The 15564-nt window shown below is 36.8% G+C and overlaps 1 protein-coding gene across 1 annotated transcript in view; it reads right to left on the reverse strand.

Annotated features, from left to right (window-relative positions):
- Nucleotides 1-12279: 12279 nt before the first annotated feature.
- LOC107653127 (galactose-1-phosphate uridylyltransferase-like) overlaps nucleotides 12280-15564 on the reverse strand; it is a 145282-nt gene continuing 141997 nt past the window's right edge. Inside the window, exon 11 of the mRNA XM_016439763.1 lies at nucleotides 12280-12724. Within this exon, the coding sequence (XP_016295249.1) occupies nucleotides 12644-12724 (81 nt within the window). The 3' untranslated portion in view covers nucleotides 12280-12643. The remainder of the gene's footprint in view (nucleotides 12725-15564) is intronic.

Here is a 15564-nt window from a genome sequence, read left to right on the forward strand (position 1 = left end):
AGCCCAAATGTTTGGTGTTTTAATAACAACCGCTTTTACGATTATGACTGTGTATTCAAAGCATGGCAGGACTTCACCGGCAGAGAATAATAGTGGGCAAACAACTGAAAGTGAATGATTGAGGGCAAACCTCAATGTCCATCTTAAAGAGCCTGTTTCCTCAAAAACTGACCACAGAAAAATTCACAAAGCCAACATTCATGAAAGAGCCACAACTGCTAAAACTTTAATCACAGACACCAATAATAAAATGTGAAAAAGATGGTGTGATGATTATAAAACCTGGACAATTCCCTCCTCCAACATCTCTGAAACAACAGAACAAGATGTTCTGATTCAACTGGAGACTTTTCAAAACGTGTATGAACCTATTCCAGGACGTTTGGAAGCTGTAATGAAGGCAAATGGTGGTAAAGCAACTTCATAAAGAAATACTGCCTGTTTCTCAGGTGTTCACATTATTTTGTTCAACCCCTGTAGATAATAAGTCCTACAAGAACCATACATGTCTTGTAAAAAGAATAAAAACTCATTATGGGTTGAAGGCCAGTGCAGAAAAACTTGTATGGTGTCAGTCTTTCAAATTCAATGTCAGAAATATCACAGGATTATTTTTAAAAGGTAAAATGTCATAACAGGTTGAACAAAAAGTGAAAAAAAACAACTAAATACTGCATTGTCTTGGAATGAAAAAAACATACTTTTTTAAAGAAATTGATACTTTTACTCAGCAAAGATGCACTGAATTGATCAAAATTGACAGTAAATACATTTACGTCGTTACAAAAATGTATATTCCAAATAAATGCTGTTTATCAAGGTTTCTACACAAATATAAAGCAGCACAACTGTTTTCAACATTGGTAATAATCAGAAGTGTTTGTTGAGCAGCAAATCAGCATATTAGAGTAATTTACGAAACATCACACTCTAAAAAATCCTGGGTTCTTTTTTTTAACCCAGGTGCTGGGTTGAGCCTTTTGAGTCATTTCTTTGGGTTATTTTTTCAGTGTTTGGGTAGTTTTTGTGTTACCCAGCTCCTGGGTCAAATGTAACAACCCAGTGTTTGGGTTGTTTTGCAGCTCCCGGGTCAGACATAACCCAGTGTTTGGGTAGTTTTAGTGTTACTCAGATCCAGGGTCAGACGTAACCCAGCGGCTGAGTTATTTATCGGGGGGATTTTGCGACTTCACTTCACGAGCAGTTTTAAGCACCATCGAATTGATGCATTCTTCGGTAAAATACAGGTTTGTGTACATTTTATTTTATCTATAAAATCGTTACTGTGCTGTATATTGTTCAATTTTATGCAGAGCAATTCACAGGCGCCCAGTGTGAATCACCTTTAACGAGTGTCACGGTCTTTTCACGTGATGGAAAAGCCTGATGCTTTGCATAAAATAAACAATTTTATTCATAAAGATACAGAATATAATACTTTGTTTGGATGTTAAAACATGTCCTCAGAGCTGTTTATTGTTTGTTTATTGGTAGGTTATGGAGTCACAGCATGTTTCGGCTAGAGTGAAACGCTGGGCGGCGGTCCGTTAGCAGTTCCCCGCCGAACATGACTCCAGCTCGGGCACGAGAACCAGCGCCGTTACGATGGAAACAGAATAACAGAGACTGGTCGATTACACATTAATTACTTCTGTTTAATGTTGAATTTTTGTTCTAATGTTTGTTAAATGAGTTTAAATATAGGCAATATGTATAGCCTATTAAAAATGATATAAACAATGCTGTAAATGATAAATAAAGGAAAATAAAGGAAGTTATCATGCAAACCAGTGGTTGTGTGGAGTATTTTAGAAAAGTTTAGAGGATTTAAGTTAATCTGTAAACCTTACTTAATGTATGAAGTAAAAAATAAGCTAGTAATATAGTAAAAATGAATAAACCCATCAGCTTTAACCAGCTGGGTTAAATCAACCCATTATGCTGGGTTAAATAAACAACCCAATTTGCTGGGTAAATTTAACCCAAGATGGGTTCTGTCCTATATTTACCCTAAATTATATTTTACAATATATTCACATAGAAAACAATTATTCTAAATTGTATAAATATTTCTGTTTTTATTGTTTTTATCAAATTAATGCAGACCAATCAAATTATGCAACCGGCCAATAGTCAATCGTGACAGCTTCCATGTGTGGCACCAAGCCCGGTCTCCTCTGTACTTATTTCTGGATGGCTGTTCCTCTGTCAAAACTTGGGGGCTTGGGGGTTCGTTGGACTGCACTTGTCTGAATTATGCTTCTAAGGAAGTAGCTTGGCTTTGAGTTGCCACATACTTCCAATAGCTTCTCCTTCAGTTCCTCATGTTTCTTTGTTCCTCAGACTCCTTTTATGTTCCTGTCATTTGGGACTGACACTATCACCTCTGTCCTACTCTAGTTTATGTCAAGCTGAATGACCACTACTTATTCTTCTGTCTGGATCAGGAAGTCCCTCAGGATCATACACTTGCTGTCGTCCCACTGCTTTCTATCGATCCTCTCACTTGCACTTTCCGACTCAAACTTCTTGTACAGTTCTAGCAGCTAAAGGTATTTCAACCACAAAAGAATAAGTTTTGAATTTCATCTTATAATTTTAAAACATTCTAGTAGTATCACTCAGTTTCAGTGTGTCTTGTAATAAATCACACATTATAACATAAACCTGTGAAATTTCTCTTTTGAAACATATTTTGAACCAACCCTGTTACATTCAAAATAGGGTTCAGTGTTAAAGGGTTAACCATCTACATTAAAAATTAATAAAAGTTAATAAAGTTATATCGGTTTGGAACATGAGGATAAGTAAATGATCATGACAGAATATACATTTTTGCATTTGACTACCAAATATTGTTGCACACCACAACAATTTTCACAGAGCTTGGTGTAGGATTTAATTTGGAACTACTTTCGCTTAGAAATCGCTAACAAATTTCACAAAATATTAAAGAAACAGAAAGTATCATATTGAAATAAACATTACATTTTGTAGTAGAAAGGCTGAAATAGTATTTTCTTGTAAAACATACTTCAGTCATTTGTTTTATTCACAATTTTGATTGTACAATTTTTGTATTTTGTGAAAGTGAATTTTTTTTTTTTATTTATCAACAGTTTTTTTTTTTTACCATATCGACTTTAAGAGAACCATGTGGTCAAAAAAGCATTTATGTGTCACTCCCTCTAATATGATGTCAGAAAATCAAACTATTATTTTTAAAGAGGAAAAGGTCCAACCCAGTCCCGAGGGTTATACAGGCTTCATGCCAGCATAATGTATCACACGGAGCATTTGCACAGTCAACACAAGAAAAATCTGTGTTTAATTAAAATAGGCAAACCGGATTCAATGTTAACGAGCTATTTATCCAACAATGAGGGGAAAAGTGCAGCACTCTGCGAGAATCCATAGTTACGTTAGGAATCCAGCTCGCGAAGGACACCAACCCATACTGCCATCTCAGCGTTTCCACAATCAACAGACGGTTGATCCATATTAAATCAATGTGTGTGGTGGTTGGTGAATAGAGCTATTTTTGTTTGTGACATAATTGTACTGACCAAACAGAAAAAGAGTTTTCATGCACATGAAGTGCAGGAGTAATCTTAGTTGTACTTGCGCAGAACATATTTTAATGCTACAAACAAGGGCATAATGGGGTTGGTGGAGCCTTGATTTTACATAAAAGGCCCTTTGCATGGTGCAGTGAGGCTAATAGAGGACGGAGAGAAACCTTTAGTGCTATTTGTCTTCTGGAAGACATAATTAATTTGCTATATGAAGTCTCTGGGCTTGTAAAATGTAGTCAATAAAGCAGCACACAATACTCGTGACAGGTGAATTTTATGGTAAAAGCTTTTGGAATGTTCCCACTCCGCTTAAGCTGGTGATATCACCTTACTTTAAATAAACAGGATTGAGTGCTGGAATAAGACAAAGAACAGACAACAGATGGGGAAACTGCACTGTGTGCAAGTAAAAAAAGTAGAAAAAACAAGCTCTAATCTTTGAAAAGCGGCACTGAGCCAGAATTGTTTTTCATAGGCCTTCAGCAGAACATGTCCCAGCCCTCATCAAATCACTGTCCTCAAATTTGTTGGGAAAACGCAATGGTAGTCACACGCACACACACACACAGACTTTTGACTATCAGCATTAGGAATGTGAAAATCAATCCACAAATGTCTTGGTGTATTATATAAATTATGAATAGGGTTGAATATATAAAATAAAAATAATTAAATACAATTCTCTTCAAAGAACTGGTTAATGTTTGTGGAAGTCATTAGATATATTGTGAAATATTATTTTAATTTAAAATATCTGTTTTCTGGTTCTAATGATATATATATTTATATTCAAAAATTTATGAAAAAGGTTTTTTTTTTTGACAAAGGTTTTTGATTATATTATATGATATATATTCATAGATTATTATGGTGCTGTATTCAGCTCAATTCGAGGAAATCCATCATTTAACCCAAGCCTGAACTTCATAGTTTTAAATCTGTCATCAGTTAATCATTACTTAATCAATCATTTCATTTTTTATTTTATTTATAAACAAGCTGATTGAAAAAGAAAGAAAGAAAGAAAGAAAGAAAGAAAGAAAGAAAGAAAGAAAGAAAGAAAGAAAGAGCACCATAAAATGATTATAAACTTAATACATTTTTTGTGTGTGTGTTTTCTATTCCAAGACATCAGAAATCTATATGATATCTCTTGTGTGAGGAAAAAGTCAATTAACTTTCATCCGGTATAACATTAAATTGATGCTTCAAGATTGAAGCATCACAAGTTTTACACACACACACACACACACAAAATAAAAATCAGTAAAATATAGGGCATGTTTAAATGCTCAAAGAAAATATTTTTAAATTTCTAAAGCTGTGCAATATCTTTTTTCTGACACTGTCAGAACTTCATTGGAGGCAAAGATTCATTGAAAACACAACTGACAACTGTGAGTAAATCTCATACTCAGCAGTACTGCAGTCAGCTTAACGCAATGGGAATAGTAACCTAAGTTAAAAGATATTCTCAAACTTTTATGACTCAAATATAGATTCAACAACATCCAGGATGGAATTTTCCTCCATTTTCTTTTCAAGGATGCCTTTCGTTCTCAATTAGACGCTCCACAGTGTGTCCTCTTGGCTTTCCTTCACTTTGTGACGAATATGGGTAACATTTACAGTGTAACCAATACAGGCTGGGCCACTGAAGTGAAGAGATGAGGAAGAGGAGGAGGTGTGGAGGGGGAGAATGGCAACACTGTTCTGCCAAGGGAAGCGTTCAATTTCTTGCCTCATTTACAGCAGGTGTGTACAGGTAGAGGCACACATACACACACACACAGTAGGAGTCAACAAATACTCAAGCATCTGTTCACCAAACTATAGTCTTTCAAGGACAACAGGATCTGAAAAACAAGAGGCACTTCAGAAGATTCCAAACCTTGAATCTGTGGGAATAATAAACAGCACCAGAATCCTCTTGTTAACTAGCACGCATTTTCACTCCGTAATCCATTATTGTGCAATAACTGTGATTTCAGATGCATTTTGTGATGAGAAGAATAGCATAAGTCATGTTCTCGCATGGTGTTTTGCTCATCGCCCGTCCAACCATATAGGAGACCTGGTGCAGATTTAATGCTTCACTCATTTCACTGAGAAACGATTGTCTTCCAAGGAATCTCGTTGGGATGAGGGTCACACATTTTGGTGATCACCCTGTTCTGCAATCCTGAAATGCCACTTGAAATCGCTTGCCAACATTCCATCAATTTTAGACAGATGTTCCTAGAATGGCTGATTATGGTCAAGTGGACGTGCTATGAGACAAGAGACAAGACTGACATGATGCATTCGTGACACATACCCAAGGAGAAAGACGCTGTCATTTCATACTTGAAATTGAGCACACAGTCTTCCATGGAATGGAAATTTTGTACGAGTCTAGCAAAGTCCAAATGCCAGGAACCAAAAATAATTACAGTGTTTGTATGAATACCAGACTGTATCCAGCTGATAAGCATGAAAGTGCATTTGGCATTGTGTGTGTTTACATTTGTTGAGTTGTAGAATAACTGTTTGAATGAAATGGGTTCAAATGTTTGACTTGGCCAGAAGATACATCTATTACCAGAAATATTAATATCATTTTTAGACCCTTGAAGCAGCGCCTGCAGACAACTTTAATTCCATTTTGACTTAATTGGATTGTGAGAGATAAACTATGATAATGCAAACAACTTATAAAATTAAGTTTGAAGTCCTGATTATTGTAAGTATAAAGGCACTGTCACATGTATGGTTTTTGGTTTTGTTTTCCCTGTGTTTCCATGCCCTTATTTGGTCCTCTCCGTTCCTGTCCTAATTGTTTCCAATTTGTTCCAGGTGTTCCTTGTCATTTAGTTATCCTCATCACATGTCTGCCCCTCGTTATCTGCCCTATTTGAGTTCTAGCCTGTTCTGTTCTCCCTCGTCCGGAATTGTATATTGTTCGCCCTTGTCTGGAATTGTTCATATCAACTTTTGCTATGTGTGTTTTCCTGTTTCCTTTTGATTATTAAAGTTAGTAAAATTCTCGTACATCTCCTCGCTCCTTTGCTCCGTGCTTCTACGCAGCAGTACTGTGACAGGCACAAGGTGATGGGAGGAAAAATTATATTTGAATGCTTTTGCGTTAATTTACAAAATGTTTGCGTTCACAAGAAACTTTGCAAAAATTGCATGCAAAGTTTCTAGGGGGAACGCAATGATGCAAGAAAACTTGAATGTTTGGAATGTGAACTTAAATATTTTGCAAGTAAATGCAAAATACTTTTACAAGCAAACACAAAGTTTCTCAAGGGAATGCAATAAGTTTTTCAGGGGAACACAATACTTTTGCAAGAGAACACATGTTCTGTGAGTAAATGCAGTTTCTCGGGGGACTGCAATACTTTTGCAACAAAAGGCAAAGTGTCTAGGGGGAACGCAATAACGCAAGAAAACCTGAATGTTTTGCAAGTTGCCAGTAAATGAAAAGTTATTCTGATGATTGCAATACTTTTGCGAGAGAATGCAAGTGTTTTGCAAGCAAACGCAAAGTTTCTCAGGGAAACGCAATGCTTTTGTTAGAGAACACAAATGTTCTGTGAGAAAATGCAAAGTTTTTTGGGATAACACTACTTTTGAAAGACAATGCAAATATTCTGTGAGCGAACGCAAAGTTTATCTGGGAAATGCAATACTTCTGCACGAGAAGGCAAACGTTTTGAGAGCGAATGCAAAGTTTCTAGGGGGAACGCAGTAATGCAAGAAAACGCAAATGTTCCTTGAGTGAACGCAAAGTTTCTCTGGGGAACGCAATACTTTTGCGAGCAAAGGATAATGTTTTGTGAGAGACTGTAATGTTTCTCGAGGAGCGCAACACTTTTGCGAGAAAAGCCAAAATGCAAAGTTTTTAGGGGGAATGCAGTACTTATGTGTAAAAAGGCAAATGCTTTTTTGAGCAAATGAAAAGTTTCTTAGGGAAACACAACACTTGCAAGAAAACGCAGATGTTTTGCGAACAAATGCAAAAACATGGAAATATACGTTTTACTTCTATCTATTTTTTTCCATCACTATGTATAGGTCAAATATTATCAGGGCTGCAAACATGACACATTTTGAAGAAATGAATCTCGAATATAACATACTGTATGTGGTTTGTGGAGCTTGCCAATTGGAAGTGTTTTAAATGTTCAACGCGACAGTGTAAGGCAATATAATTAATATATGATCTTACTTATGTTCATCATTTAGAAGTATATAATCAGGCCTAAAATGCAAGGTATGCATTAGGATACATTGAAAACATAATCCAAGTTTCATAATTCATGCATGACACCCCTGCAGGTACGAGTAATGAGAGAGTAAATAGGCTTAATTTTGATTTCATGTTGACTCGAAAGGAAGTGCTTGTATAAAGTTGTGATGCAACAGCACCCGTATCTGATATAGCACATATCCTCTATTATTCTGAGATCAATTCATCTTCTATAAACTGTTGACAGCCATTTTCAACATTATTTCAAACCCCTCAGCAAAAGTAACTGACTTGATGTCAAAGGCGAGCAGCCTGACTAAGATGCATTAGCCCTCCTGCGATATTATAGATTGTTTAAATAGCCTCCTAAAAACAAAATTGATCCACTATTATCAATGTCACTCACTGGTGAGATAACGTACAGCAGCTCTCCATCGAAGGGGAAAAACCGCTATTGATTACAAGACATCTTTTTAATAAACACGTATCTCCTTATGGATTTTAGACAGGTCCGGCTGGTAATGGCATTCATGACCTATAAACTGTGCCGAAGATAAATGAACATCCTCAAGGGGTTGTTGTTGTGATGTGTGCGAGGAGTTTGCCACAAACTTCAGAGTGGGCAGCTGGCAACAACCGGGCTCTTTTGACAATCAGAGTGATCGAACAATATCAATCGACAAACTCAGGCGAGCAGCCAACCAGGAGTTTTTTTTAATAAAAGCGTTTGAAAAAGCTCAGGATTGTGAGCCTGGAAAAGATAGCAAAGTAGGAGTGATGTAGCTCGAAGGAGGGAATGCTCAGTTAACGGATGACAGCACAAGGACCCAATCTTAAAGGAGAGGACAAATAACCTTCGCGGGACAGCAAGCAAGGCTTTGTCACTTATTCTGTGTGGATTTTTCATGTACAGAAGTTGCAGCTTGTTCACGAGTTTTATGAAATGTGAAGAGACTGAAACTGTGAGGGAATTAAAATGACAGGTGACAAAAGTTGATTTTCCAGGAGTAGCAGTATGGACTTTTTTCTTCAAAGTGTACAGCCTTTGAAAACATTTGAGCACTCAAAGAACTAAAAAAAAGGTAAAAGATAAAAATGTAGCAGAAGAAAACTATACAAATGAAAGACTGTCTGATTCAGAGTCTTTGCCAGATGTGTCTGGCATCCAGTCATTTTCGGTCCTCACTGAAAGAAAAATGCTTCATGATGCAATGTGACAAAATCAGAGCCAAATAATTTGATGTTTAATAAACAGTTACGTGGAGTGGCACTGCTAACTATATCCCACAATGCATTGAGTGAGCATTTTAAACTTCTGAAGGATCATGTGACACTGAAGACTGGAGAAATGATTCTGAAAATTCAGCTTTGCATCATGAGAAATATATATATATATATTTTTAAACTGTAATAATATTTTACAAATCTTAAAAAATGCACAAGGGACCTTTTTCAATAACATTAAAAAATCGCAATAATTTCAAACTTTTGACCTGTAGTGTGTGTATAATGGGTATGTGTATATATTACATAACAAAAAAAAAACATTATCCACAATATTAAATTTTTTAAAATAATATTTATGATGAATATTTGCTTACAAATAACAACTTATGAGAAACTATATTTTTAAACCTAAACTTAAATGGTCAAAGTATGTGATGTTTTAATAGACTTGATGGTATGCTATGATAAAATTTATTTCTTTTTTTTCCTGCATGTAGCACAATTTTCAAATATTTATAATAGTTTAACAAAACTGCTTCACTCTTTGTTTTTATTTTCTATTAAATAATAATAATAAAAAAATTATTTTAATGGGTAATTAAAATAATCTTTGTCTTCAAATAATATTTCACTTTAGATCATTCAAGTTTCTGTGTGTAATTTCTATCTGATCTGGATTTAAAAAGAAAAAAAAATCATGCCATTGATCTATTTATGGTCCAAAGGAGCAACAAAACAGCAGTGCTTGTCTAAACCAAACGGCACACATCAGTATTTACATGAGCCCACTGGACAGCACTGAAAGAATTGATTTTGCGAACCAGTGAAAGCACAGCGCATATCAATTTGGGCAGTGCAGCGTTGCACGGTTTGAATGTAAATACAGTCTGTTACGGCTATGTAAGTGAACGTAAACAGATGGAGGGAAAATAATGTCAGAATGTGGGATCTGTGCATTAGACCTTGCAGTGTAAAAGCAGCCAAATATGAAGGGGCCAATTTTCTGTGAACTTCCTTTCCAGTGTTACGACAACAAAAGCACAGTGAACCCAAATTTAGTTTCCTTTTTGATTCATGATTTCACCGCAGCATGTTGAAGAGCTCATCCGTCCCCGGCGTCTGCTCTGAACGATCCTAACCCCTCGTTCTCTATGATAACAGACACCTGAACAGATGGATGGCACCTCAGACAGACTGGGCCCGCTCACGTTCTTAAGTACACTGAGAATCACTGACAGAGGGAATGATGGAGCACCTGGCGTGGGAGAGAGACCTTCTGTTATGCCACTGTAAATTGGCTTGACAAGAAAAACGTTTCGCCTCTCAATGTCAGCCATTTGTGTGCCGGCATAAACGGAACTGCAGCCCGGCAGGTGTGGCGCAGGAAAAGGAAAACTGATCCGCTGAACACATTTCCCTCATTAAGCGAGCTGCCCTGAAGCCATCAATTACACTTTCTGTTTTAACGGCTATAGAAAGACAGGCTGGAAATTGCCAGTATGTACTGGAGAAAGTTCCTGCTATTAATGAATAAAAGAACATTTAACTGGACTATACAATTTCAGAAGAAATGCGTGTCTGTGCAAAACTTGTCATCTTGATTCTGGGCTGCTCTAAGTGGTTGCTAAGGTGTTGATAAATACCTAGGAGTTATTAGACAGTTGCTAAGTTGTAGGTGGTAGCTAGGTCATTTCTAAGTTGTTAGGCATGGCATTAATTTGATAGAGTATTTTTAGGTGGTATTAGATGGTTGCTAGGGTGGTTTCTAGGGTGTTTGCATGCAGTTGATACAGTGTTCTATATGGTTGTACTGGAGGGTTGTTAGTGTTCTTAGACGGTTGCTAGGATATTCTGGTACTGTAGTTGTTTGGACGTTCTAGGTTGTTGCTAAGCTGTTTATATATGGTTTCTAGGGTGTTTTTGTAGTTGCCTGGGAGCTGTTTGAATGTTGCTAAGTTGTATGTGGTTGCTAGGTCATTTCTAGGTTGTTCTAGACAAGGTGGTTTATACTGTGGTTTTAAGTGGTGGATAAGATGTTCTAAGGTTTTACAGTAGGTGGTTGCTACGGTGGTTACTAGGATGTTGCCAGTCAGTTGTTACAGTTTTCTAAGTGATTGCTAGGGCATTACTAGGTGGTTGCTGTGATGTACTGGATGGTTGCTAAGACAGTTGCTAGGATATTCTGGTAGTTTAGTTGCAAGTGTGTTTTGAGTTGTTGTTACAGTGTCTCTAGGTGTTTTCTAGAGTGTTCTGAACGGTTGAAAAGGTGTTGATACATGGTTTCTAGGGTATTTTGCATAGTTGCCTGAGAGTTGTTAGACAGTTGCCAAGTTGTATGTGGTTGCTAGGTAATGTCTAGGTCATTATAGGCTATGTGGTTTATACTGTGTTTTTATGTGGTGGCTAAGATGTCCAAAGGTGTTGCTAAACAGTTGCTAAGTTGTGTGTGGTGGCTAGGTCATGTCTAGTTTGTTGTGTGGTTTAAACTGTGTTTTTAGGCGGTGGCTAAGATGTTCTAATGTGTTGTTAGATGGCTGCTAGTGTGTTCAATAGTTGGTAGGACAGTATCAAGTGTGTTGCTAGGCAGTTGGCACAGTGTTCTCTGTGGTTGCTAGGGCACTGCCACTATGTACTGGATGGTTGCTAATGTTCTTAGATGCTTGCTATGATATTCTGGTACTGTAGTTGATAGGGTGTTCTGGGTTGTTGTTAGTGTTTCTAGGTATTTGCTAGAGTGTTCTGAATGGCTGATAATGTGTTGATATATGGTATCTTGGGTGTATTGCAGAGTTTGTTAGAGTTGTTAGACAGTTGCTAAGTTGAAAGAAGTTGCTGGTCATTTCTAGGCTGTTTTAGGCAAGATAATTTATACTGTGGCTTTAAGTGCTGGCTGAGATATTTTAGGGTGTTATTTCAGTAGATGCTAGTAGTTGCTAGGGTGTTCTGGGTTGTTTATAGAGTGTTTCTGGAATGTTCTGAGTAGTTGCTAATATGTTGATACATGATTTCTAGGGCTTTGAGTAGTTGCCTGGGAGTTGTTAGAGAGTTTTATGTGTGGATATGCAATTTCTAGGGTCTGCTAGGTGATTGTTTATAAATTCAGTCTGGTTGCTAAGGCATCGCTAGAGTGTCTTCAATTCACCATTTTTTTTCACTTGTTGAAATCTTTTCCAGTAGTTTCCAAGCACTTTAAAAACACACTTTTTTTCATTTTATGGAAGCTCATGTTATGTGCATGTTTTCAATGGTTCCTTTGCCAAATTAATTTGGCCAAAAAGGAAGAACTTTATTCAACATTTATTTTAGAGCACACAAGCAAAGATTAAAACTTGTCATTTCAAACTTTTCTGAAAAATCATTTTGACTCTCAACTAAGCAATTACTAGCACACAAAGTTTGGCCTTTAGGGCCCTCAACAGAAACTTTGGGGTCAATTTTATCTTCTAACTTGAATGAAAAAAAAAAATCAAAACGAAGTTAGTTTAAATTTTAAACTGTTTGCACTAAAACAGATGAGTCATCTTACAGCTCCATCTGTTTCTCACAGTTTTATGTTCTCATTATCTGGCCGTTGGACACAGAAGGTGCACCGACAGGTCACACACTTTTAGTTCTCCATTCCTCCATCACCTTCAGTTTTTTTCATCTTATAATGTTCCTCTCCGAGCTTCCTTAACTGCTCTGCAGCCTGCAAAAGAGAGTAAAAGGGAGAGAAATAGACAGAAAAGAAATAGAGAAGATTCTGAATGAGTGAACAAACTCAGTTTAGACACTCAACAACTAACACATACACTACGTCTCTTCTGCTCACCAAGGCTGCATTTATTTGATCAAAAATACAGCAAAAATAGTAATATTGTAAAATATTATTACAATTTAAAACTGCTGTCTACTGTAATACATGTTAAAATGTCATTTATTTCTGTGATCAAAGCTGAATTTTCAGCATCATTACTCCAGTCTTCAGTGTCACATGATCCTTCAGAAATCATTCTAATATGCTGATTTGCTGCTCAAGAAACATTCCTGATTATTATCAGTGTTCAGTTCTGCTTAATATTTTTGATTTAAGGATTATTTGATAAATAGACAGTTTGAAATATGATTTTCTTTGTAACAATATAAATATCTTTACTCTCACTTTTGATCAATTAAATGCATCCCTACTGAATAAAAGTATTAACTTATAAATTAATTAGTTAATTAAATATTACTGATTCTAATCCTGAACAGTAATGTAGTTCCAAATATAAAAATAAAATAATCAATTAACATTTCTAAAGTATTGAATTCATTGAATGATCCAAAAATGTATTAAATATAAACATTTTTAATAACATTTACTAATAAAACGTATTAATACGTTTAGTACTTGTATTGACTTTTTTTTAGCTCTAAAACCCATTCTATGCATAAATAATGTCAATGTATTTAATGAGCTGTAGGCAATAATGATGGCACAATGGTGACAGCTTTTTGTAGACCTTCAGATACAATATGTGCTTACACAGAAACTCTGAATAATAAACCTGTGCTGAGAAATATTTCTGGGAGTAAAAAGTGTGACAACTAGTTCCATTCTCTCTTACACAGTTCTTTAGAAGTGCTTGGACCACATAAACATCTACACAATTTGCTGGGATAGAGACATAAATTTGAAAAATAAAACTGTGGCAAAAAGGCAGATTGCTGTGAAAGCACATTCTGAAAAACACACAGTGTGACCCAGACCCTCCAGCAACGGCAGACTCTGCATTCATGTCTAGCGCTCACAGCAGAGGAACCACCAGTCGCCGACTCTCTCCTGAGATAAGTCCCTGCAGTGATGTGATTAAACGTCCTAGCGGCTATGTCACTTCCTGATCCAATCTCTCAGCCACAACACTCTTTAATTCCTCCACAACCGCCGCTGCGGCACGGGCTGATGGAGGCTGCTGCCGCCGTTGAGTGAGAGGTCAGTCTCATAAACACTGGCAGCTGGGCTCGCCATGGGAGTGCCGCATTCATAAAGCCATAATAAATGTTACAGCACATTAAATCACCCCAGAGGTTCAGCATGATATTCCAAACGAAAGCCATTCAGTCATGACGTTTGAGCGCCGCAGATAAAAAAGCGCCCATTGCATTACACTTAGCGTCCCTGCTAAGAGTCACGTAATGCTTGGCAATAACCAGCATATGAATATGTGCTTGTGCGTGCTAGGAAACAACTGGAAATATGGCCGTAGTGAGCGGTGGTGTACATGAGCTCTGAATATGGCATATGTGGCAACCTGGATTTAAATCTGGCCTAATGAGATTAATTGGATGACCCTAAAAACAGAATACAGTCATCATTAAATTACTGTTCCAAGCTAATATGACTTGTTTTTCTTTCATAAAACACAAAAGTAGATGACTGACCCCGCATACAATGGAAAAGAAAAGAAATTGCCATATTTGTAGTACATAACTAACTAAAACTATTAAGGATAATTTATTGAAATAAAGCTGAAATAAACTGAAATATAAACCTTGGCAATGCACTGAAATAACTGAAATAAAAGAAGTTTAAATTGATGTACTAAAATTACAAAAACTAATATATATATAAATTTAAGCTAAACAGAAATATTAAATAAAATACAAAAACATAAAATTACTAAAACAACTTGAAATTAAAATGAAAACTGAAAAAGTATCAACAAAAAAATAAAAACTAATTAAAAATATTTCAAAATACTACAACAATATATAAATAATACTAAAATAACACTGCATACAACTCACAATGCACATTTTTCAGAAGTCATATAATGTCTTTGTGTAATGAAAAAAAAAATTTGAATGATAAATAACAAAAGAAAGAACACCATACAGTTCCCTTTCATGGGAACTTCGAACTGCGTCCTCTAGGGGTCGCTATGGGGAACGCCTCATCGTGACCCGTGTCTGAAGCATACATTGAAAAAACACCAACAACACGTTGGCCGGCGACAGCCATTCAAGATTCAAGATTTTTTATTTGTCACATACATGGTTATATAGGGAATATATGACCAGCAGTGAAATGTAAGTAAAAAGTAACTTTCGTCCCTGGGTGGGCGTCACTACCAGCGTGGACGTCACTACCAGCGCGACTATAGTATAAATAGGCGCCGGGAGAACACATCATCCATCATCCTCTTCTTCGTCTTCATTGACTGTTTTGTTTGAAGCGTGCAAAAATTTCCGTGGTAAGAGAGATCTCTTTCATTCATTATGGCGAGCACTAGCAAAGCGTTTAGAAGATGTGTGCATCCGTGTCATCGCTATTTGACACCCGATGACACACACGATCTATGCGTTGTTTGTTTGGGCGAAGAGCACGCACGCGATGTCCTCGAGGGGGCAATCTGCGTGCACTGCGAGCGGTTTCCAATGAAAAAGCTCCGTTCTCGTTTGTCCCTTTTTTCGAGTAAAGAGGGGCAGCCATCTGCTTCCCGTGGTTCAGGACCCGCCGCTGCTGAGGCACGGAGGAGAATGAGCTCGTGGGGATCGCAGGTGGAC

The sequence above is a fragment of the Sinocyclocheilus anshuiensis genome, unplaced genomic scaffold, assembly GCF_001515605.1.
Source record: "Sinocyclocheilus anshuiensis isolate Anshui unplaced genomic scaffold, SAMN03320099.WGS_v1.1 scaffold131, whole genome shotgun sequence".
NCBI lineage: Eukaryota > Metazoa > Chordata > Actinopteri > Cypriniformes > Cyprinidae > Sinocyclocheilus > Sinocyclocheilus anshuiensis.